The sequence below is a fragment of the Trachemys scripta genome, chromosome 1, assembly GCF_013100865.1.
Source record: "Trachemys scripta elegans isolate TJP31775 chromosome 1, CAS_Tse_1.0, whole genome shotgun sequence".
Classification (NCBI taxonomy): Eukaryota; Metazoa; Chordata; order Testudines; family Emydidae; genus Trachemys; species Trachemys scripta.
Window position 1 is genome coordinate 123,180,745 of NC_048298.1, and position 26,659 is coordinate 123,207,403.

At 42.3% G+C, this 26,659-nt stretch overlaps 1 protein-coding gene across 2 annotated transcripts in view; it reads left to right on the top strand.

Annotated features, from left to right (window-relative positions):
- FBLN1 (fibulin 1) overlaps window positions 1-26,659 on the top strand; it is a 101,154-nt gene that overhangs the window by 55,468 nt on the left and 19,027 nt on the right. The window contains exons 15-16 of one of the 2 annotated variants that reach the window (XM_034784130.1): window positions 16,063-16,205; window positions 18,858-18,989. In XM_034784130.1, the coding sequence (XP_034640021.1) occupies window positions 16,063-16,205; window positions 18,858-18,989 (275 nt within the window). Of the gene's footprint in view, window positions 1-9,966; window positions 10,416-16,062; window positions 16,206-18,857; window positions 18,990-26,659 lie in introns of those variants that run through there. The other variant, XM_034784138.1, reaches the window with a different exon arrangement.

Here is a 26,659-nt window from a genome sequence, read left to right on the forward strand (position 1 = left end):
CCCCCCCCCCCCCCCCCCCCGCGTCCCGATATTTGTCTTTGGTGATCTGGTCACCCTAGATTGGGAGTCAGTTGGCTGTGGGCAGGAGCACGCTGGGATCAGATGAGGAGTTTACAGGATTGAGCAACCAATCCTAGTTCTTTCCCAGTGATACTAAGAGACTAAGGTAGGATGAGGAACCCAGGGAGAGAGACTAGGACTGGGAGTCACTGGGTAGGGGGGAATGGGACTGGCTGAACAATGAGACTGGGAATTGGTATACAGAGGAGGAGAGTGAAATTCAGACAGCAAGCCCAGAGAGGGAACACCAGTACTGGCTGGGCAAGGAGATTGGGACTGAGATGAGAAGCCTTCAAGACTGGTGACTGAGACTGGGCAGGAAAGGAGAATGGAACTGGAACAAGGAGCTAGGGGTGGAGAAGAGACAGGGCTGGGACAGTCTGGAAGGGACAGGGCAAAGGGGGCCACCTCCACCTAGCAGCTGAGCAAGGGGGATGTCGCCGCTTCCAGGGAGCCCTCCAGGTAAGCGCGACCCAGAGCCCACTTCACCCCATCCCGTGCCCCTGCCCCCTCCCAAACTCTGTTGCTGCTGCTGCTGGGGAGGGAGGCGTGGAGTCAGGTAGGAAGCCTGCCTGCCCCACCAACCCCTCCTTCCCCCCTGCACCAGCAGAGGTCCTGGGCCACGCGCTGCCGCCTGCTGCTTCCCCCCAGCACCTGGGCTGCCCTCCCTCAGGCCCCACCTCTCACGTTTTAGTCAGGGGTATATAATAAAAGTCATGGACAGGTCATGGGCCGTGAATTTTTTTTACTGCCCGTGACTTGTCCGTGACTTTTACTAAAAAGTAGGGCTGTCAATTAATCGCAGTTAACTCACGCGATTAACTCAAAAAAAATTTACTGTGATTAAAAAAATTAAATGCGATTAATTGCACTGTTAAACAATAGAATACCAATTGAAATTCATTAAATATTTTTGGAAGTTCTTCTACATTTTCAAATATATTGATTTCTATTACAACACAGAATGCAAAGTGTACAGTGCTCACTTTATATTATTATTTTTTATTACAAATATTTGTACTGTAAAAATGATAAAAGAAATAGTATTTTTCAATTCACCTCATACAAGTACTGAAGTGCAATCTCTTTATCATGAAACTAACTTACAAATGTAGATATTTTTTTTTTTTTTTTGGTTACATAACGGTACTCAAAAATAAAACAATCTAAAACTTTAGAGCCTACAAGTCCACTCAGTCCTACTTCTTGTTCAGCCAATCGCTAAGATAAACAAGTTTGTTTACATTTACGGGAAATACTGCCGACTGCTGCTTATTTACAATATCACCTGAAAGTGAGAACAGGTGTTCGCATGGCACATTTGTAGCTGGCGTTGCAAGGTATTTACGTGGCAGATATGCTAAACATTCATATGCCCCTTCATGCTTCGGCCACCATTCCAGAGGACATGCTTCCATGCTGATGATGCTCAATTAAAAAAAATGTGACTGAACTCCTTGGGGGAGAATTGTATTTCTCCTGTTCTGTTTTGCCCGCATTCTGCCATATATTTCATGTTATAGCAGTGTCGGATGATGACCCAGTACACGTTTGTTTTAAGAACACTTTCACAGCAGATTTGACAAAACGCAAAGAAGGTACCAATGTGAGATTTCTAAGGATAGATAAGTGCCTTCCAAAATCTGAGAGGGATGAGGTGTGGAGAATGCTTTCAGATGTCTTAAAAGAGCAACACTCCGATGCGGAAACTACAGAACCCAAACTACCAAAAAAGAAAATCAACCTTCTCCCGGTGGCATCTGACTCAGATGATGAAAATGAACATGTGTCGGTCCGCTCTGCTTTGGATCATTATCGAGCAGAACCCGTCATCAGCATGGATGCATATATTCTGGAATGGTGGTTGAAGCATGAAGGGACATATGAATCTTTAGCGCATCTGGCACGTAAATATCTTGCGATGCCGGCTATAACAGTGCCATGCGAATGCCTGTTCTCACTTTCAGGTGATATTGTAAACAAGAAGCAGGCACTATTATCTCCTGCAAATTATAACTAAACTTGTTAGTCTGAGCGATTGACTGAAGTAGGACTGAGTGGACTTATAGGTTCTAATTTTTTTCATTGTTTTATTTTTGAATGCAGTTATTTTTTTATACATAATTCTACATTTATAAGTTCAACTTTCACGATAAAGAGATTGCACTAGAGTACACCTTTACCTCGATATAATACTGTCCTTGGGAGCCAAAAAATCTTACCGTGTTATAGGTGAAACTGCATTATATCGAACTTGCTTTGATCCACTGGAGTGCACAGACCTCCCCCCCTCCCCCCGAGCACTGCTTTACCGCGTTATATCTGAATTTGTTATATCGGGTCGCGTTATATCGGGGTAGAGGTGTACTTTTGTATTAGGTGAATTGAAATATACTATTTCTTTTGCTTTTTACAGTGCAGCTATTTGTAATAAAAATAAATATAAAGTGAGCACTGTACACTTTTGTATTCTGTGTTGTAATCAAAATCATTATATTTGAAAATGTAGAAAACATCCAAAAATATTTAAATAAATAGTATTCTAGTATTGTTTAACAGTGCGCTTAATTGCGCGATTAATCATGATTAATTTTTTTAATTGCTTGACAGCGCTACTAAAAATACCCGTGACTAAAACGCAGCCTTAATTATGACCCAGTCATAATGATCACATACTATTTTTTCCTCAGGACCCTTGCCTCATTAAGTGCACAGCATGTACTGCTCTGGGGATAAATCAGGGTTGCGAGATAAAGGAGGCAGTTGTCAGTAGGACCCTTGCCTCATTTTTGCAGAAGTTAGAAGGTGTAAAATAAATGAGACTGGAGACTCTACAGGAAGAGAAAAGAGGATCTCATAATGAAGGCAGTTGAAAGATCCCATGGAGTACTGGATTCTATCCCTGCCTCTGTGTTCCTATGTGATGCTAGGCCAGGCACAGAAATTAAACATTTTGCACAGGGTCACTAATAGTGTGTTCCTTTGTTTTCTCAGTGCCTGACTAGAGACTTGTCTGATTTGTAGAACAGCTGAGCACTCACAGCTGCATCTGAAGTCATTGTGAGCTGTGCTTTGAACATATGAAGTACTGTATAATGCTAAGTACCTTGAAAAATCAAATCTAGTCATTTCAAATTGGGCATCCAAAATCAGGGCCGGCTCCAGGCACCAGCCCACCAAGCATGTGCTTGGGGCGGCGCCTGGAGGGGGGGCGGCGCGGCGGGGCGCTCCGGCCCGAGAGTGGGGCCACAACTGGGCTTGCCACCCTCCCTGCGGCGCTCTGGCCGCCGGGGAGAGCGGAGCCGCAGCGGGCTCGCCGCCCTGCCCCCAGTGCTCTGGCTGGTCAGGGAGAGCGGAGAGCCCCGGCCGGGCTCGCCGCCCTCCCCTTGGCGCTCCGGGCGGTCGGGGAGAGCGGAGAGGCCCAGCCAGGCTCTCCGCCCTGCTCCCAGGACTCTGGCCGCTGGGGGCTCTCCGCCCTCCCCCTGGCGCTCTGGCCGGTCGGGGATTGCGGGCCCGCGGCCGGGCTCGGCGCCCTCCTCTGCCACGCTGGGGGGAGGGGGGGAACGGCGGGGGGCTTTTTTGCCTAGGGCGGCAAAAAAGCCAGAGCCGGCCCTGCCCAAAATTACTGGAAACTTTCTTCTCAAATCTCTCTGTGGTCCTCATAAGTAAAATGGAAATAATACCACTCTCTCACCACACAAGGGAGTTCTGAAGATATATTAATGTTTGTGAAGCACTCAGATATTATAGTGATGAGTGCTATAGAAAAAGCTCATGAGGGAATTAATAATTCTGTCTTCAGAGCAGGGTTTGACTAGTGTGCAGTAAATAAGGCCTAAGGCCACACACTGAACAGTGAGGAGAAAACAAAATATTGAATAGCTGATCATTCAATGAGCACCGTCTAGCCCATGCACTGAATGAGGCAGGGAGGTGACAGTTATTTTTTTAAAGTTTATGAAATTTTGGAAACAATTTATTGTAACATCACAAGAGTGAGGAAGCTGAAAGCTGAGCAAGTTAGATGGAAGGGCTTTTTAAATCAGACTGTTGACGTTTTTGGTTTTCTGTTTGCTTTCATAAAAACCTCTTTGCTTCCAAAGACTAACAGACATTTTTGGAGAAAGGACATCCTTGTTAAAGATTCAGTAACTCACACCTTCCATTAGGTGGAAGAGCTGACCATATGCATGTTCTGAGACACATGCATGTTCTGAGATACACACACCTTCCCCATCCCAAAGTCTTGCATCAAAACCAGGGCAAACCAGATTTGATATGACTGATGCTTTAAAGGCACAAAGCAAGCAGAGAAAAATCTTTGTTTAAATGTCTTGTACAAGGTCAAACAAGTCCACGGCATAGCTGAAAGTAGAACTTAAGTGTTCTGATGCTTTGCCCTGTGTTCTAATTACATTACAAGCTTTTCCAGTCTGCATTTGGCTCTCTAATGTATCTGGGCATTATGTATGTATGAAATGTATCTGGCTCTAATGAGTCTGGCTATTATGAAACAACTCACCTAATGAGTTATTCATCAACTCAGTGTTGGTAAATGCAAAGTAATGCACATAATCCTAACTATACATACAAAATAATGGGGTCTAAATTAGCTGTTACCATTCAAGGAAGAGATCTTGAAGTTATTGTGGATAGTTCTCTGAAAACATCTGCTTAATGTGCAGGGGCAGTCCAAAAAACCCCCTATCAATGTTATGAACCACTTGGAAAGAGGTAGATAATAAGAAAATACCATAATGCTACTATATAAATCCATGGTATGCCCACACCTTGGATACTGCATGTGGTTCTGGTCACCCCATCTCCATAAAGATATACACCTCTACCCCAATATAACGCTGTCCTCGGGAGCCAAAAAATCTTACCGCGTTATAGGTGAAACCGTGTTATATCAGACTTGCTTTGATCCATCAGAGCACGCAGCCCTCTCCCCCCCCCCCCCGAGCACTGCTTTACTGCATTATATCCGAATTCTTGTTATATCGGGTCGCGTTATATCGGGGTAGAGGTGTATTAGAATTGAAAAAAGGACAGAGAATTGCAACAAAAAACAGCTTCCATAGGAAAGAGATTTAAAAGACTGGGACTATTCATCATAGAAAAGAGATGACAAAGGGGGGATATGATAGAGATCTATAAAATCATGAATGGTGTGGAGAAAGTGAATTAAGAAAGTGTTATTTACCTCTTTACATAACACAAGAACCAGGTGTCACCCACTGAAATTACAGTGCACTCCTTTATTAAGAATCACATCTGTCCCGAATGATTTGATTCTTATACATGGTTGATTCTTACAAGTGGAGTATTTTAGTTCGTATAGAAATGATTTTGTCCCAGTGGTTTCAGTCACTATATGCGGTTGATTCTTATATCAGTGATTCTTATAAATGGAGTGCACTTTAATAGACAGTAGGTTTACAAACAAACATAAGGAAGTACTTCTTCATTCCACACACAGTCAACCCATGGAACTCATTGGCAGGGGATGTGAAGGCCAAAAGTATAAATGGGTTCAGAAAAGAATTAGCTAAATTCATCGAGGATAGGTTCATCAATGGCTATAAACCAAGATGATCAGGGACGCAGTCCCATTCTCTAAGTGTCCCTAAATCTCTGACTGTCAGAAGCTAGGACAGGATGACAGCAGATAGACCATTCAATAAATTGCCCTGTTCCTTTCATTCCCTCCATTCAGACCCTGGCACCTACCACTGTTGGAAGTCAGGATACTGGGCTAGATGGACCATTGTCTGACCCAGTATGGCCATTCTTATGTTCTTTTGTTCTTAAGTAAGCTCTCTCGTGAACAGAGAGTGGCAGATACTGAAGAACCCAAGTTATTTCAACTAAGGTTGGCATAAACATCCTTTCAAACTCTCCACCCAAACAAACAAGCAAAACTTTTTTTTGATGTTATACTGTTTAGTGGTGTTTTGAGCTGAGTCTACCCTCTTGGTCAAACCATGCCCAATGTCAGGTGACTCTTCCAACTCAAATAGTGAAGACATGAGGATATAGCAACATGCTTGTGTAGAGGACTCTAACATGCCTCTATTGAGTGCAGAGATTGATATGCACCCTATAAACACACAAAAACAGAGCCAAATTTCAGCATTGGTTGTACCACCAGGTCCTTCATTCAGCATATTGATATGGGTTCTATTTGTGGAATAAATTACAGAGCCATAGATCCATTGCTGAGTACAAAGCCTTACATCGAAAGGATCTAGGTACTCTCTCATTAGTGCATGAGGAGTTTATGTACTTAACTCTTTTCATCATAATTGTATAAGTAGCCTTTGTATCAAGTGAAAGCGAGACTCAGAAACTAAGAACAACATAACAATTTCTCTTCTAACAATTTCCTTGATATAGAATACTTTATTATTTCCTTAAAAATAAAGTCTCTTTATTGTTTGGCAGAGGGTTTATTCTTTAAAGAACCAATATTTTGCACATAAAAACAAAGGTCTCAGTAATGTTTATGATCAATGTTAAGTCAAGTAATATCATTTTAAAAGAAAAACAAATCTGAAACAGCGATCTAAAATAATTATGAGTGGAACCAGGCATAGTTTTTTGCAATATTTTAATAATTGTATGTTTATTTTTTCAGGGCCATGCTTCTAACGTAATTGCAGAGGTTTTCAGGAATTATAAAGAGCTATTCAGAACTGTTCCACTCTAGGCAGTTTTATTTTTGCTCTGCTACACCAGTTTTAATTTTTTTCTCTGGTATCCAGATCCCTCCCCTTCTCCAACCCTTCCTTTAAATAGGTTCCTTAGTGTTTTTACTTACAGCGACACTTAGTGATAGCAGGATTCAATAACGCTATGGCCAGCTAATCCATAGTGCAATACCACAGAGTTGGATATACACCCCTGGTCTTGGTCTGCTCGTTTGCTAGCACTAGGTTGTTAAATTGCCTACTGTATGATTTTCTTCTACCCGCAGAAGGGAAGAATTTAACGTTGGGCCTAGAAAGTACATTGGGATTTAGATACTCATTGTTTACTGTTATTGTGGGGCATGACTCCAGATTGAACTCTGGTACTTTGAATGCAATAATATTTGCTAACTATTCTTTGCGGCTATTTGATGGAACGGTCAGTATACATTCACTAAACCCACAGAGAAGTTTGCAGTGTGGAGGGTGGATCACCAAACTGTAAGATAAAAGGTCTTGAATTTTAAATAATTCTAACTTCCTAGCCACAGACATATGTCTCCACAAATAACATTTCAGAATCAGCAGAACGTCCTTTCAATAAGCTTTTTTTTACATGAACTTTTATTTTAAAATTCATTTGACTTTAGCAGAAGAGTGGATCATCTGTATCCTTTTGCATGCGCATGCATGTGTAAATGCTTCCAAAAAGCCACCTGTATGAAGGAAAATTTTCCATGATTTCATACTTAGCATCTTACCTTTCTAACAACGTTTCCAAACAACAAAAACAAAAAACCACCAGATTAAATGCCATGAATTTTCTTAAGTGAAATTAGTTGTGCACTATGGAAAAAATGCAAAAACCAATATATAGCTTAAATATCATAAGAGCAGTCTGGCACAGTTAGGCCTCAACTTATGCCTGTTCTTTACACACATGAATAAAATAAGCATGTGCAGGTTCTACCACTAGCCTGTTGGGTGATCTTGGCCAAGTCACTTTCCTCTCTCTGCCTTAGTTTCCCTATAAACTGGGGAATCCCGCAAAATGGGGATAATGATACTGACCTCCTTTTGAGCTCCAAAGATGAAAAGCTGTACATAAGAGCTAGTTATTATTATTGTTTATCATTATTAAGTCTTTGAGGATTCAGGTTTTAGATGTAATTAAACACGCTTTGTTCAACAGGTTAGTGGCCTGTTGTGAACATGACTATACTGTGTGTTCCGGCAGGAACCCAGAATGCTCTTGATCTTGCTTTTTAAAAATAATTAGTCTGCCAACAGTATTCAATCTGCATACACTCAAAGGGCCCTAAAATGCACAAGGCCATCTCACATTGGTGATGTGAAAAAAGCATAGTGTGGCTTGCTCAGAGATTTATGATTTATATAATCTGAGCCTGTAAGGAGCCTATTCGTTGCATCAAATAGGAAGAAATGGAGTAGGTGCTCACATTTCTTACCAAGCATTCAGTGGGACGTGGCAGGAAGCAAGTAATGGTTTTGTGCCTGAGCAAATCTTCAGTGGAGAGCAGCCCTTGCAAACAACATTTTTTGCAAATAAATAATGTAGTACTTATCAGCTTTGGAAGCATACACAGGACATGAGTTGCATGTTTTGATGGCAACGCACTGGGTTAACTCACTTAAAAACAAAAAACCCCAAAACCTGGATTTCATTTTCTCATTGAGTTTAGTAAATGTCACATATAATTTTACTTGATGAATGGCTGTGCATAAGATGAGCCTGAACTTTACTGCTGTATCTGAACAACCGCAAACTCTGCGGAAGTTAAATATCCAGAACAGAATATCACGTCTTTCCCCTAACTCTATCGCGGTCTGGAACAAAACCCTGGATCCTAAGATCTTGGACATGGAGAAGTTCAGATCCAGAACTGAACTTGGTGGTTTGGGTCTATTTTTAGTCTAAATTTCAAATCAGCCTTCATTTTTAGGTGATCTCTAATGCTATAAATACAGTTCCAAACCCACCAGATGACATATGCAGATTCTGATTAACACGTTGGCATACGATAATGTTCCCCATTAGCTATGAATGTTAATGTGTATGCCCGTCTGTCATATTTTACAGGAGAAACTTCACCTATTTCAGTAGCTGAAAGGAAAGAGATTGCTGCCTTTGCAGGGAGCATGACTTGCAGCGCCCCTGGTGGGGCTAGGGCCACCAATCCATTGCCACCCTGACTGGCCAGCATTTTGTTGTGGGCAGGATTGGCCCTGATTGGCAGATTCATGGTCAGATGGATGTGGTGTGGTATGGAGGCTGGGAGTTGGAGGGGGAAGAAAAAAAGCAGTCAGCACGGATCTGGGAGACTACTAGCAACATACTGAGATTTTTCCCATTCATATTTCCTTTTGAGTCAGGTCTGTAAGTGTGAGGTTTATTGGTCCAGGGCATGGGCTGGAGAAACAACGTTATTGGGTCTGGTTTTTGGTGCCTATTTAGAAATGTTATACATGGAGTTGAGCTGGTTCTCTTGGTTACACAGGGTAGCACTGATCACCCTGCTAGGATCTGGAAGAAGTTCCTCTTCAAAGTAAATTGGCCAAATTGTCATGGTTAGGGTCAGGAGTCTTCCTCTGCACTGCCATGAGTTAATAGACGTGATCTTGGGTGCCTTCAACTTTTGAGACTTTCAGGTTGTCCTTCAATATGTGGAAACCTTAAGGAGTCTGATTTTCAGAGAGTGGATACTTTGCCCTTTCATAAAATCAGGGATCTATAAGGTATCTCAAGAACTTGGGCACCCCGAATTCACTAGTCACTTGGGAAAACATAGGCCTTTGTTTGCTAGGCATGAGACCACAAAACAAAAATCTACTGTTTTTGAAAGAAGCTAAGCTCCGTTAAAGAGGATCCTAGACAATTGAAGGCTAAGTTCAGATAACATTTCACCCATGGTAAGGAGTCTCAGACTCCTTTCTAGTTTAGCATATCGGTCGGTGTGAGGAAAGGGCAACTCTTCTAGAAGTGGTATAACTCTCTCCTAAAAACACAAACTACAAACAAGTGCATACCTATTTAATGAATGTCTGTTTGCATTATGATTGAGTCATATTGGAGAATGGATACAGTGCGCAAGTCAGCATATCATTTCTCACCCCACTGCCCCTTCCTTTGCTACCACGCTTGCTAAATGTACGTTAATCCTCCTCTTGTCTTGTGTTCTCACTTTTCTTGCAGTCGCTGTGAGCGCTTGCCTTGTAATGAAAATAAGGAGTGCCAGAGCCTGCCTTTGAGAATAACCTCCTATCACCTCTCTTTTCCTACCAACATTCAAGTACCTACCGACATTTTCCGCATGGGCCCTTCCAATGCTGTCCCTGGGGATAAAATTCTGCTGTCCATCATCAGCGGGAACGAGGAGGGTTTTTTCACCACAAAAAAAGTGAACAACTACAGTGGTATTGTGGTCATGAAGCAGCAAATCAGAGAGCCCAGAGACCTTCTTCTGACCATTCAAATGCAACTTTTCCGCCATGGAACTGTCAGCGCATTTATTGCCAAACTTTTTGTCTTTGTTTCTGCACAGCTTTGATCCCTAACATGCAGGCATCGGTGGCTATTTTTTCCCTCTGGCTGTGGCTTTTTATTTTTTTCTTCAATTTTAATAAAGTTTTAATGTCAATTCATCTATTGCATGCTGCACGTGCAATTTATTTATCATTGTTACAATTCTCCACTTTTCTCCATCACTTAACATCTCAATGTGGGCTGTGTTTCTTATATATGGCACACATCATTATATAAGGGGCAAAATAGAGGTTCCTAGGGGCCCTTCAGTGCAACTTCTACCCACAAAGGATTGAGGCCATAGATAGCTTTTATATAGCAGGGCAACTAGAACTTTTCTGAAGATGCACAGACAGATGCATCTGGTTTCAGAACTCACCGATGATTTGGGGTGCATCTGTGTTAAGGTTGTCCAAATTGGAACATCTTTAAGGCATCTGATTTTCAGAGAGTAGGTGGCTAACATGTTTTGAAACTCTAAGCCCTTTAAGGTGTCTTAAGTTATGCACTCAAAAACGGAGTTGCTTTTGAAAATTTAGGACTTCATTCCCAGCTGGTATAAATCAGCATAGCTCTGTTGAAGCCAATGAGTCTGATTTACATCAGCTGAGAATCTGACCCTTAGTTTTTAAGTATAATACAAGCGAACCTCCCTAAATTAAAGTTTTTAGGGCTGTTTCATCCTTTCACACATGGAAGATCCATTCAAGTCAAAACTAATGGTAGGAAAATAGCAACAATCTTGTAAGCACATTTCGTTAGTAGCAAATAGTGAGCACCTCCCTACTCAAGTGGTTATATTCTGAAGTGTCTCTAGAGAAAAAACAAATTAAAAGATGTTTTGTTGGGTTCCATGTCAATTTTCTCTCTGGCTTCCAGATCAAAGCTGATAAAATTACAAGTGTAAAGAGCGTTTTTTTTTTTTTTGTTGTTTTTTTGTTTTTTTTTCCCCTTGCTAGCAACCCTGAAAAGCAAACCTGGATTCTGAAAGTCAAATCTGGTTCCTTTCAATTCTGTATGATCACCAATAATGAAGAGGATGCAACTGGAATTTATTTAGCAATTCTACTGGTGCATGAGCCAATAGGGACCCTAGTTCATTCTCCAGTCATTGTACTGACTCTGCAGAGCTAACAAGAATAAAACATTAACCGTGCAGACCTGGGGGCACTGTCCACATATTTTAACATGAATGCTCAGTCATGGCCTCGCATTATCCCTATCTAGATTGCTCCTGCCAGGAATAATTTGTGTGAGCATAAAATAATCCATTGTCACGTAAATACAGACACCACAGAACAGCAGGAGGGAGAGAACTTGGAACCTCCAGTACCAGTGTCACAAACCCTGACCAGTTGAGCTAAAGAAGTAACTATTACACGTAAGTTATAGACTTATATCCCCAAGGTGAGCCAACAACTAGATAAGGACATGATCATAACATTTAGCCAGTGTATTGCATGCTTCCTTAAGTAAAGCTTATCCCCAGTGTCTCACAGACGATCAAGTTCCATCGAACGTGCCAGTTTGTAATGAGCCTGTCACCACATACTTATAAAGGTACCAGGGGCTACCAGTGGCGATAGAATCAAAACGTTACATACTGAAAGCACTAGCCTGTATTACTTAAGCTAAAGGAGTTTCTAATCCTACTGATAATATATGGCATCTGCATGTATGTGGTTACAAGTTCATTACCTGGGCTGCTCCCCATGAGGCCGTAGTCATCTTGGCTAGAGACACAAAAATAAGATTGGTTCTGCAGCATTAATGTATACTAATTTGGGGGGGAAATCAGGACAGTGCAAGAATCTGGCCCAAAGTACTGTAAAATGCTACAGTATACATCATTTTATTGTGTGTGCGTATTGAGCAAGTAATTTAAGAACACAGAGTCCACATCTTATGGTATTAGACAAAAGCTTTCATACTTAAGTTTATTTAGAACTTTAAAGTATATATAATTATATAGCACCATTGATGTGTGAGGCTCTTTCCAGATAAGAGAATGAAACAATGTAAAGAAAAATGACAACCCAAGAAAAAAGGAAAATATTCAAGGGAGCATTATTTACAAAATAATCAGAGCAACTGGATTTGTCTTTAATTTTTATTTTATTTTTGAACAAGCGTTAAGGAAGTAGCAGATAGCACTGGAGCTGAGATTTGTGATAAAGGCAAGCCAAAAGGAAGGACAGGATTTGAAGGAGCAAAGATCTTGGCACACAGGATGGAGTCTGTTCCAGACTTAATGGCCATTGTGGAAAGAGGCACAAGTAGGAGAGGAACACACGAAGCGTTTAGCAAAGTCTAAGATTGCGTGCAGGAGGAGCATGAGAAGGAAATAAACAGAAGGTAGTCGGAGCAATGTGCAGCTTTGAAAGTGAAGATAAGGAGTCTGAACTAGGCCCTGAAAGAAAGAGGTTGTCCCCAAAGAGACCTGAGGACAGAGATGGTGTGGTTAGATCAATAGAAGAGCATGGTGGCATTGGCAGCTGTAGTTGGGATATGTTATAGAAGTTAGCAGAGCCATCAGAAGAAAGGAGGTCAGAGAAGGGAATGTTAGGGTAGACAAAGGTGTGAGAGAACCAAAGTATGAACCTGAATTTTAGCAATGGGAACAGAGAAAAAGGGGAAGCAGCCACTTAGAGCCATAGGACGATGCAGTTAGAAGGGACCACAAAGGTAATCTAATCTAATCCTCTGCCAAAATATAGGATTTGTTGTCCAAACCATCCAGCCACCTTTTGAAAACCTCCAGAACAGGAGATTCCATGAGCTCCCTAGGCAGTGTGTTCCATTGTCCTAGTGTTCTTACAATTAGGAAGTTTTTCCTGAGATTTAATCTAAAGCTACTATGCTGTAGTTTGAACCCCTTGCCTCTTGTCCTACCCTCTGGGGCAAGAGAGAACAACTTTTCTCCATCTTTTTTATGGGAGCCTTTCAAGTATTTGAAGATCACTACCATGTCCCCCCTTAATCTCCTCTTTTCCAAACTAAACTTACACAGTTCCTTCAGCCTTTGCTCAGGGGGCTTGAATTCCATCCCTTTGATCATCTTTGTCGCTTGCTCTGGATCCTTTCCAGTTTCTCTACATTCTTTCTATACGTTCGTGACCAAAATTGGACACAGTAGTCCAGCTGAGGCCTAACCAGCACCGAGCAGAGCAGTACTATCCCCTCCTATGACTTGCATGCTGTGCCTCTCTTAATGCATCCCAAAAGTGCAGAGAGAAATTGAGACATTCATAGATTCTCAGACCAGAAGGAAACACTATGGTTATCTAATATTACTTCCTGCATAACACAATCCATAAAACTTTCCCAAACTAATTTGTGTTTGAACCAGAGTGTATCTTTTGGGGAAAATAGTCGTTTGATTTAAAAATTGCCAGTGATTGAGAATCCAACACAACCTTTGGTAAATTGTTCCATTGGTTAATTACCTTCATGGTGAAAAATTTACTCCTTATGTTATTGAAAGTAAAGCCAGACTGACTTAGACACCATGATTCCAACCATGCAGGTCTCTGAAGGAAAGGACCATCTATATATATTATGCAATAGAAACCTCTAAAAAATACCTGATATAACCTTTTCACATATTGTCATGATTTAAGATCTGATATCTCCTTTTCCAAGCCTAGATATATGTGTTGTGCCTTCTTGGAAATCTGGGAATTATTCCTCTTCTGTTCTACCCCTGTGTGATAACTAGTCCTGATGAGCACTATCTTATTTAAAACTTGGCATTGGTTTAATCCTGTATGATCAGTGTAATTTTGAAAGAGGAAAAAGAAGTAGGCATTTTTCTGGTAGCTGACTATTTTTCTTATCTGATCACATGGGTATTATGGTGTGTGTGTGTGTGTGTGTGTGTGTGTGTGTGAGTGTGAGAGAGAGTTGTGGATCCATGTGCACTAATTTCTGAATATAATATATTTTTCATTTTTCATATTCTTAAATTTCCCTATATATAATGCTAAAAAGAGAGGGAAAAAGTTACTAGGGTCTGGGGTTTTTTTTCCCCCTACTCCTTGTTCTGTTTATGATGTTTGCTAAAATGGGCTGATTTAGTCTGGGGACCAAATTGTATAATTTAGCAGACCCTTATTCTGAAATCAACAGTGTTGAATAACTGGAAGTTCCTTCTTCTCAACATAGAAACTAAACACTTTGTGACAAGTTCAAGAGTAAAGATATAGGATTTGTCATATTGGGTCAGACCACTCTTTCATCAAGTCCAGAATTAACATTTAAAAGTGGGCAGACGTTTCAAGCAGAAGGAACCTCCGCCCTACCCTATCACATATCTAGGAAAATCTTCAATGTTGAACGTGGGTAGGAGGTGGGAAATTGGAATTCCTTCTTAACCCATATAGTGATAATCCTAAAGCATGAATCTTAATTAAGAATAATGGGCTGGATCTTCAACTGGTGTAAATCAGTGTAGCTCCATTGACTTCAGTTGGGCAGTATCAATTTATATCTGCAGAGCATATAGTTTCCTTAATATTGCATATTATTTTCTTTTATGAGTGTTTTGCTTTACACACAATCATCATGTGCAACATTGTTTGCTTGAATGAGTAAGCATGGGAAGAATTTGAAAAGAACAGAATATTTTGTTTTTGACGGTATCTGACAAAGTAAAGATTCAATTTTTATTTTTTCCTCTTCTGTGTGAAGTTTTCCCTTTACATCTTTTAATCTCCCTCCCTCCAACTAGAAATCCTGAGACTACAAACTTTTCTTTTTTGCTTGGAAATGTGAAGAAATGGGCAGGTCAAAGTTGAGATCGCTTGTAGGGCTTAGGGAAAGTCACATTGCAAGTCTCAGCACAACCCTTTTATCTTCAGGGAACACAGACGGGGTATTGTGTGAAGTTCTTGTACTATAAGTGACTTTAAATTCAATCTAGTTGGACAAAAGTGAGAAGTAGTTTAATTTGTAATAGACTTGCATGTAGGAATGAGCAGCTGGTGGTGATATAATATGAACTGACCCTTACCATTTCCCCAAACTCAAAATGAAACCTTTGGGGTTTGGAATAATTTGATTAACCTTTTCCCCCTCCCTCACCCAATTTCCATTCCTCTCTGTTTTCTCAATTTGGATGGAAAGGGGAGGTACAGAAAAGACTGAAAGAAAGACTCCTTTGGCTCTTGTGCTATAAATCATGTGAGAAAACCTGCCCTGATATTTCCTGCCAGATTTCTAGACCAGAGAAGTTTGTCTAAGCTTTGGATGAATGTCTGATACCTAAGTGAGCACTGTGTACCAGATGTTAAGCTCATGTAATTCACTGTAGTTCTACTAAAGTCAATGAAGCTGTTTTACACCATGTGAGAATCTAGCCCTGAACTGATGGTCCTTTTGTGTTTGGATAGCTATCTTTCATGGGTATCCCTTATACTGGATTTCTTACATTGCAATTAGTAGGTCCTGAGGGTTAGAGATCCAGTCTTGAGGATTTCATGACTGCAACTCTCAGTCAAGCCAAATTATTCCAGAGTACTGTAGTTTGGATGGTTTTAACTTGACTAAGAGTTTGAGGGGAATAATGAATACTTGTATCCATTGTAGCTTTTGGTTCCCCATCTTGCAAAACAAACTCATTCATTTTCAAAAACAACAAGGAGTCTGGTGGCACCTTAAAGACTAACAGATTTATTAGGGCATAAGCTTTCGTGAGTAAAAACCTCACTTCTTCAGATGCATTTTCATTTTCATGGTTAATATTTATCTTTTTGTTTTCCCTCTTAGAGTTGGACTTGAAAGGACAGATACTATTCGCTGCATTAAGTCTTGCCGACCAAATGATGTCAACTGTGTGTTGGATCCAGTCCACACAATTTCCCACACAGTCATTTCACTACCCACATTCAAAGAATTTACTAAGCCTGAAGGTAAGTGTTCCTTGTTCCAGCCTATAAGATTAAAAAAAAAACCACCTGGAAATCCTTGCTTAAAGCCAGAATAACTATCAGTGCAGTAAAATGTTTGCACAGTCCCAAATTCTATCATTTATTCCTTCATAATTATTTATTACTATTTGTATTACCATAGAGCCTGGGAGCTCTAGTCATGAATCAGGAGTTTATACCTTTGTGGGGCGAAAAAATCATTCTGAGCTCAAACACTCACAGGTTCTTAGTCTAGGAGAATATTTGAGCCTGAATTTTCACGTGCACCATGCCCACTGTGCACTGCTCTAGCTATGACAAGGCGCATGGAAGTGGGTGTAAATGTAATTTATATTACTCTGCCAGAGCAGTGCACAGTGGGCGTAGTATAAAAGAGACCCCAACCCCCTTTTTCTTTGGTCAAATTATAAGAATGGGGAGTTAGATGAAAAAGGAAAGAGGTCTTACCCACTTTCCAATGGTAAAATCCTCACCCCATTTAAGTCAATGGAAAACTATATTGACTTTGATGGGGCTAGGATTTCACCCTAAGTTTTACAAGAGCAAATCTGAGTGGCACTTTTTCAATCTAAATTGATGATTATTGACCTATTGGAAAAATGTTTTAAATTCCATTTGAGATTTTAACATTAAATAAACTAAGGAAGTCAGCAAGAGAGTGGCTTGGGATTCAGAGCTTGTTTGGGGGTATTTTCAAAAGCACCTATGTGGTTAGGATCAAAGTCTCATTGAAAGCCAGGGGGCTTTGTGCACCCTAATCATTTGGAACCTTTTAAAAAAGCCTGCCTTGCATCTTTAGGCCATCAGCTGGATTTGAAACTAAGTCAGTAATGACCAAATTGTGTTAGTATCTGATGGCTGTTTGGTGAATTATGTGAAATGAATTGATGGTCTCTGTATGGTTTCTATTATAAAATATTCTACATTGTGAAAATCACCACAGACCAGCATCTTTGCTGGCTTTCTTGTCAGAGAGGCCAATTCATGAAAAATGAGCATCCCTCTTCCCCCTAAAGAGGGTGTTCCCTCCAAGCCAGTCTTTGCACTTTGGAGGGGCACTATGAGAAAGCTTGTGCTACTGTTGCTTGTGTAGTACCTGTGGGTTATCAGTCCTTCACCTTTCATGAGCATAACATTCACTTTCAGCCTTTAAAAATAATATTACAGAGTAAATGCCAAATTTTGATCTTTGAGTACAGCTCCTGTTGATTTCACTGGGAAATACCTACAACTCCGTGGTGGAATTTTGTCTTCATGTGCAGGATGCACATTCAGTAACAATTTGTGAGATCAGGGCTTTCACTGCGCTAATCTATATAAGAAACTTCAGGGTTCCTCATTCACTTCCTGCCAGATGAGATTTTTCTCCAAATGTGCCAGTATGTCTGATCTCAGTAGAAGACCTGTACACACTTGTTGGAGTTTCTCTTAGACCTCTGTAGCAGGGGGGAGGGATAGCTCAGTGGTTTGAGCATTGGCCTGCTAAACCCAGGGTTGTGAGTTCAATCCTTGAGGGGGCCACTTAGGGATCTGGGGTAAAATCAGTACTTGGTCCTGCTAGTGAAGGCAGGGGGCTGGACTCGATGACCTTTCAAGGTCCCTTCCAGTTCTAGGAGATAGGATAGGATAATCACCATGGAAGATCCTTATTTCTCCATGTCAGTTTTCTCACTTGTTTTCAGAACCTGGGATACACAGGTGTTGTCCCTAGGAGGCACAGAGCCTTCTGGGGTTTCTCACTGTCTGCACTGAGAGACGTTAGACCAGATTCAGTCACAGGAAAAGATTCTGGAAAAACTGCACAATCATAAAACAAAATGGTCACATCTCTGAAAGATGAGATTTAAAAAGCAAAACAAAACAAAAAAACCTCGATGCCTTCATTTGAGATCAGAGAGCCAGAATCTCAGCCCTGGCAGTGCGGCCTCAGTGGAAAGTATCAAGAGCTGCCCTAAAGGGGAAGCTGAGGGTTCACCCTCACAGAAATTCTGTGCTACACACTCCCCAACCCTTCCATTTAGGAGATAGGAGGGAATGTGTCAGGAGTGAGAGGGGGTGGGGCAGACTACACGACCTGCCTCATCCTTGGCTAGCACAGTGGTCCTCATGGGACTGCTGCAGCCACCATAACTTCGTAGGCCATACTTAAGACTGCTGTGTTGCCACCAAAAGGAATCAGAGTTCAGGGGCTGATCTCCATTTCTTCTCAGCACACGCCATCACTTTAGTGGGTCCTGGAGGCATTGCACTATACTCAGTCCCGAGTGGAGGGAACAGTTCGTGGTTGTCTTGAGACATCATGTTGAAGTGCTGATTGATATTTGCAGTGGTCTTGTCAGACTCTAAAAGGACTCATGACTTTGACTGCAGGGCTTTTGACTGTGGTGGCTTGGGATAGTAAACTAGGGAGAAATAGGGATCTCCTTAAGCACTCCTCCAGTTCCCACCCAAAAAAAGGTACCTTGCCTATTTTTAAGTGTGCAGATTCAAAAAGAATAGTTTTACCAGTTTTGAAATAAAATGGCACATTATCTATTGCTCAACACAATTAATTTTGTAGACTGAGTATTGAGCTTAGCCACATTAAATTGACTTCAAACCCTTTAACACATTTTGTGATGCTTTTGTTCACAGAGATTATTTTCCTTCGTGCCATAACACCTGTGCTCCTAACCAACCAGGCAGATATCATATTTGACATAACAGAAGGAAATCTAAGGGATTCCTTTGATATCATCAAGCGTTACATGGATGGCATGACAGTGGGTGAGTACAGTATTTTCTGTGTACCGTATGTGTTCCTTTTCCTGTCAGTAATATCAGAAGATGTAGGTCGAAAGGGGCAAAGGAATATAACTCAGGGTAGCTTTCTAACTTGACTTTCAAGTCTATATCAGTTTAATATTCACCCTGTCTGGTCACATATGCTTCATCTGATCTGATTTTACAGACTTTGATTTGGCCTCAGTATAAATTTGGGGGAAATTTTAAATATAAATCAATTGAGAAATGGATCTAATTACAAATATAAATTTTCATCTTTAAAATTGTCCTTCCCCCCTGAAGCAGTTAGAAGTATACCATAGAAGATTTTAATGGTAAAATTTCTCCAGTTGCTGCTGCTGCTTTCTTTTCTCTTCTTTCCTTATTGATTCTACAGTTTAAATAGCATGGTAACAATTTATGGTGAATAATAATGCATTTACATTGTAACTACCGGGTACTTCACTGAAGCTGTAACTGTTTCAACATTGATTGGCAGGTCAAATTTATTGTTTTTTCCAACTTCATAATTGTAAAACATATAAGTAGGCAGGGATTCCTTGCTGGCAGATTGTGCTGCTGTCTTTCAAGGGTCTGTCAGGCATATGTAAGTAAATAACTGCATGTGTTGCAACTTTCTGGCCTATATTCGAGGGGTCCATAGAATCACTAGGTTTAGAAAGGACTTGTACATAGGACACAAAGAAATGCACAGGATCAGGTTACGCCCTGAAGCGTGGGATTTGAAGCATGAGATTTGCTTTGCTTTGTCTTAGCATGTATATATGAAAACAAAAGAATATTTCCCCACAATTATTTGTGTTTAGCATGTATATTTTATACTCTGGTTGGAGCCCAGATTTATGTATGTGCTTTTATGTTTGTAAAAAGGATTCTCCTTCTGGATTGTGAGTAAAATCCTTGATATATTTTTTACATATTGAAATGTTGATGTGGAGTAAAATGTTTTTATGGGGCACTATATTTAGCCTGGTCTGTAGGTGGCACTGCTGTATTTCAGAAATGTGACAATACAGTATCAGCAATGTCTAAGTTTATATTACTGCAGATAAAACAAACAGTCACTAGGTTTTTGTTTCATTCTTTATCAGACAGAAATGTGCAGCTGAATGCTAAGAGAGGCTTATAAGATTACAGATTTCAGGCATTGGTTTGATTCTTTAAAACATATACAAACATTATCAAGAACACTCTGTAGCTAGAGACTGGGAGTGGTTGGCTCACTACAAAAGCAATTTTCCCTCTCTTGGTATTGACACCTCCTCATCAATTATTGGGAGTGGACCACATCCACCCTGATTGAATTGGCCTTGTCATCACCGGTTCTCCACTTGTAAAGTAACTCCCTTCTCTTCATGTATCAGTATATAATGCCTGTATCTGTAATTTTCACTCCATGCATCCAAAGAAGTGGGTTTTTTACCCACGAAAGCTTATGCCCAAATAAATGTTAGTCTTTAAGGTGCCACTGGACTCCTTGTTGTTTTTGTGGATATAGACTCACACGGCTACCCCCTGATACTCTGTAGCTACCATAGTTTTCTTTCCCCACTTTTGTTCTTGTCTGAAAAAATAATGCCATGTATAGAATTATGACTGGTCATGGCACTTGCCTGAGGGAAACAGTCTAGTTTTGAGCAGTAGGACATAAAGCAAATGGCACTTAACTAAATAAGCCAGATATATGTTTTGTAATGTATAGGAGAAGAAGGATGGTCTTGTACACAAATCTAAGAATGATCTAATTGATCTAATTTATATACCCAGCTATACAGGAGACTTCCTGATTGACATTTAACTTCTCTGTACCTCAAGTCCCCCTGTGCAATATGGGGATAATAATATCTATCTACAGTACCTTGCAGAGGTGCTGAGGCTCAATGAATTCCTGTATGTAAAAGCACTTTGAGATTAAGGCAGACAGTGCTACAGGAGTGCAAAGTGTCGTCATTTATTTAGTTTTCTGGATAGATTAGGTTTGCATTGCTGAATGGTGAATCAGGGCCTGAACAGCGGGAGCAAGAATAGGGCTTCATTTTCAGGGCCGCCCAGGAGGGGGGGGCAAGTGGGGCAATTTGCCCCAGGCCCTGGGCCCCACAGGGGCCCCCACGGAGTTTTTCGAGGCCCCTGGAGCGGGGTCCTTCACTCGCTCCGGGGGCGCCGGAAAACTCTTGCAGGGCCCGGGCCCCCGGAGCTTCTTCCGCTCCGGGTGTTTGGCGGCAATTCGGTGGCAGGGGGTCCTTCCGCTCTGGGACCCACTGCCGAAGTGCCCCGAAGACCCACGGTGGGGGGTCCTTCCGCTCCAGGACCCACCGCTGAAGTGCCGGGTCTTCGACGGCAATATGGCGGCGGGGGACCCCTGCCGCTGAAGACCCCAGGCCCCCTGAATCCTCTGGGTGGCCCTGTTCATTTTGCAAAATCCTACTTAAAAACAACAGTGAACTAAAATACCTCTTGTGGTGTCTGGTCTATTTGTGCTTCCTTCAAACATTTTTCATAGGTCTCAAGTGGAAATTAGAGATGATCATAACTCTAGTTCTAGAAAAAAAATGATGAAAAGCAACCTGCCTGTAGCTCAGAGGGAAAAAGCCAACTGATCTTACATGGAGGGGTAGGGATTCAGGCCACTAGTTTGTGCGGGTGAAATCAGGAACACAGACTGGTGCTGCTAGCAGCAACTCTGCTGCTCTTACAACTATTGTATTATTATATTTGTTTATTTTAATAGCTCCCAAAAGAGTGCTAGGAACCTTCCAAGACACAGAAAAAGACATGACCCCTAATTCCAAGGAGTTTACAAACCAATTTCAGATATGACACAACAATGGGAGGGGATGGTTTGCATGCATATATGAGGGGAAGAAGGATAGAGACAACATCTGTAAAATTATGTAGTAATTCAGCAGAGGCTAGTGGTCGTGATGGTGCAAAGAATTTAATTTTTCTGAGAGAAATATACTGCATGAAAAAGCAGAAGTCTTAGTTGGCAAGTTTCAGTTTGTTGTAGGATTTGCAGAAGAAGTGGGTCTACAGGAAGGATTTAAAAGAGGAGAAGGTAATAGCTTCATTGACCAGTTCAGGGAGGATGTGGAAGAAAGCAGGGAGATGGTTATTGGTGGGGAGGGTGATACAATAAGATACAAAGTCAGATAAATAGGGAAGAGAAGATTTATGTAGTGCAGTGAGACAAAACCTGAACTTGGTGCCATGGAGAAGATGCGGAGGGAGGGGGACTTGATCAGGTTGACAGGCCAGGAAGACTATCCTGGTGGCAATGTTTTGCATGAACAGGATGGAGGTTGATGTGGGTGTCACATAAGTCAGAAGAAGAAAGCTACCAGACATTCCCTTGGGATGGTGCTTGGGGTATGCTACAGACCCCCAGGGTCTGATTTTTGGATTTGGATGTTAGCTGAGATTTCTGGTGCCACAAAAACATCAAAAAGCCATACTGAGTCTCGCCCACAGTCACCTGTTTGGAGGACACCTAGCGGTAGAGAAAACCCAGGCACGGATCCTGCGGAGGTTCTTCTGGCCAGGAGTACATGAAGATGTCAGGTGATATTGCACCTCTTGTCCAGAGTGTCAGTTACATAGCCCTTGCCCGCACTTGCGGGCTCCTTTGATACCTCTTCCGATAATAGGGGTTCCTTTCGAACAGATAGCCATAGACCTAGTAGGGCCCCTAGAGAAGACAGCTCGGGGCCACCAACATGTGCTTGTTGTACTGGATTATGCAACCCGGTACCCGGAAGCTGTTCCCCTACGCAACATGGCTTCCAAAACAATAGCTAAGGAGCTAGTACAGATCTTTGCCCGGGTTGGGCAACCCAAGGAGATATTAACTGATCAAGGGACACCTTTTGTGTCGAAGTTGATGAAAGATCTCTGTTCGTTGCTCCACGTACAAGCCCTACGGACCTCTGTATACCACCCGCAAACAGATGGCCTTGTGGAAAGGTTCAATAGGACCCTCAAGGCCATGATCAGGAAAGTGGTAAGCCAGGATGGGAAAGATTGGGATACCCTATTGCCTTACCTCATGTTCACCATCTGGGAGGTTCTGCAAGCCTCCACGGGTTTCTCTCTGTTTGAACTACTATATGGGTGCCACCCCCGGGACATATTGGATATAGGAAGAGAAGCCTGGGAAGAGGAGCCAAATCCCAGAAGGAACATAGTTGAGCATGTACTGCAAATGAGAGATCAGATCGCCTGAGTTATGCCCATTGTACGGGAACACTTGGAGGGAGCACAGGAGACCCAACGAACCCATTATAATCACCAAGTGAAGCTTCGACGGTTCCAACCAGGGGATCAGGTGATGGTACTGGTGCCCACAGCAGAAAGTAAACTGTTGGCCCAGTGGCAGGGACCCTACAAAGTAATCGAAGCCGTGGGAGAGGAGAACTATAAGGTGTGGCAGCCAGACCGCAGGAAACCAGAGCAAATTTACCACATCAATCTTCTAAAAGCTTGGCACGATCGAGATGGTGTCATCATCCATATGCCAGACTGGGGAACCCACTTAGAGAAAGTTGAGGCAGTACTGTGCACCTTAAGGCGGGCTGGCCTCACCGCTAATCCCGCTAAATGCGCCATAGGGCTAGCAGAGGCTAGGTACCTGGGATATATTGTAGGAAGGGGCATAGTGAAGCCCCAAATGAATAAACTAGAGGTGATTCAAAACTGGCCCCAGCCGACCCGAAAGAAGAGGTCAGCGCTTTGCTAGGCATGGTAGGCTACTACCAACGTTTTATTCCCCACTTCGCCACTAGGGCAAGTCCCCTAATAGACCTGGTGAAGGCCCGAGGTCCAGACATGGTGAAGTGGACTGATGCAGCAGAGGGGGCGTTCACAGACCTTCGGATGGTCCTCTGTAATGACCCCGTACTCATAGCCCCAGACTTTAACAAGAAATTTATTTTACAAACAGACGCTTCCGAGGTGGGGTTGGGGGCGGTTCTGTCGCAAATGGTGGGAGAAGAGGAACACCTGATCCTCTACCTAAGCAGAAAGCTTCTCCCAAGAGAACAGAAATACGTAGTAGTAGAGTAGAATGCCTTGCTGTCAAATGGGCCATGGAGACGCTGCATTGTTACCTCTTAGGCCGGAGATTTACTCTTGTGACGGACCATGCACTCCTCCAGTGGATGCAGCGGAATAAGGAAAAGAACGCAAGGGTCACCCGGTGGTTCTTATCCCTCCAACTGTTCCAGTTCCACATACGGCACAGGACTGGATGCCACCATAGCAACGCTGATGGTCTGTCATGAGCACACTGCCTGGCGTCCCAAGTTGCCCAACTCTATGGTGTTGAGCAGAGGGGTGGGGGAGATATGTGACGGGGCAAGGCCAGAAGGCTATAGAAAAGTAGTGGGAGATAGATCTATTAGCCCCAGGTTAAACAAATCCCTGGATAAGTAAAGGGCAGCTGCTCCAGGTCAATTAAGACACCTGGGGCCAATTAAGAGCTTTCCAGAAGGCAGGGAGGATGCTAGGTTGATTGGGACACCTGAAGCCAATCAGGGGCTGGCTGAAACTAGTTAAAAGCCTCCCAGTTAGTCAGGTGGGCATGCATGTCAGGACCTGTGGGAGGCAGTTATGCCGTTGGAGAGACTGAGCTGTACACACCATATCAGGCACAAGGAAGGAGGCCCTGAAGTAAGGGTGAAGTGGAGCTTGAGGAAGTAGGGGCTGCTGTGGGGAAGTAGCCCAGGGAATTGTACATGTCCTGTTCCTAAAAGGTCAGATACCATAGCTGATACTATTAGGGTCCCTGGGCTGGAGCCCAGAGTAGAGGGCGGGCCAGGACTCCTCCTCTTTGCCCCCTGATTAATCACTGAGACTGGGAGACAACAGAGACTGTGCAAGGGAGGATAGCTTCTCCTCACCTCCCTCGCTGGCTTATGATGAAAATGGCTCAGTAGACTGTGACCCTTGTCTCTAGAGAGAGAAGGGTTAAGTGGAGGGTCACAGTGAGCCTCTGAGGCTAGCAAAATCCATCAGAAAACACAGGACCCACAGAGACAAGGACAGAGCTTTGACACAGAAAGAAGAAGTGGGACCACAAGCACTGAGGATGGGGTAGAGATTAAAGATAATCTAGGCATGACCCAATACCTAAACAAATACTTTGCCTCCGTTTTTAATAAGGCTAACGAGCAGTTTAGGGACAGTGGCAGGATGGCCAATGGTAATGAGGATATGGAAGTAGAAATTACCACATCCGACATGGAAGTCAAACTCAAACAGCTTAATGGGACTAAATTTAGGGAGGGGGAGGGGCTCAGATAATCCCCATCTAAGAATATTAAAGGAACAAGCACATGAAACTGCAAGCCCAATAACAAGAATTTTTAATGAATCTGCAAACTCAGGAATTAAACCCTATGCCTGGAGAAATATTAAGAAAGGAGAAAAAATGAAATCCAGGTAAGGTGATCAGACAGCAAGTGTAAAAAATCAGGACAGGGGGTTGGGGGAGGGGGGTAATAGAAGCCTATATAAGAAAAGGACTCAAAAATCGGTACTGTCCCTATAAAATCGGGACATCTGATCACCCTAGATCCAGGAAACTACAAGACCATTAGTTTGACCTCAATTGTATGCAAGGTCTTGGAACAAATTTTGAAAGAGAAAGTAGCTAAGGACATAGAGGTAAATGGTAATTGGGATAAAATACAACATGGCTTTACAAAAGGTAGATCGTGCCAGACCAACCTGATCTTCTTTGAGAAGATAACTGATTTTTTTAGGCAAAGGAAATGCAGTAGATCTAATCTACCTGGATTTCAGTAAGGCATTTGATACAGATCCGCATGGGAAATTATTAATTAGTTAAATTGGAGAAAATGGGAATTAATATGAGAATTGAAAGGTGGATAAGGAACTGGTTAAAGGGGAGAGGACAACGGGTCATGCTGAAAGGTGAGCTGTCAGGCTGGAGGGAAGTTTCAGTGGAGTTCCCCAGGGATCCATCTTGGGACCAACCTTATTTAACATTTTCATTAATAGCCTTGGCACAAAAAGTAGGAGCATGCTAATAAAATTGGCAGATGACACAAAGCTGGGAGGTATTGCCAATTTGGAGGAGGACCGGAATATCATACAAGAAGATCTGGATGACCTTGTAAACTGGAGTAATAGAAATGCGATGAAATTTAATAGTGCAAATTGCAAGGTCATGCACTTAGGGAGTAACAACAAGAAGTTTTGCTATAAGCTAGGGGCTTGTCAGTTGGAAGTGACAGAGGAGGAGAAAGACCTGGGTGTATTTGTTGATCACAGGATGACTATGAGCCACCAATGTGATGTGGCTGTAAAAAAAGGCAAATGCAGCCCTGGAGTGGATCAGGCAAGATATTTCCAGTAGAGACAGGGAAGTGTTAGTACCGTTATACAAGAGACTGGTGAGACCTCATCTGGAATACTACAATTCTGGTCTCCCAAGTTTACGAAAGATGAACTCAGACTGGGACAGATGTAGAGAAGGACTCCTAGGATGATCTGAGGAATGGAAAACCTACCTTACGAGAGAAGACTCAAAGAGCTTGACTTGTTTGGGAGTGGAAGGGGCAGGGGCGGGGCTAGGGCAGGACGGGGGCGGGGCTAGGGCGGGGCTCCTCCCATCCTCTTTTTTGATTGTTGAA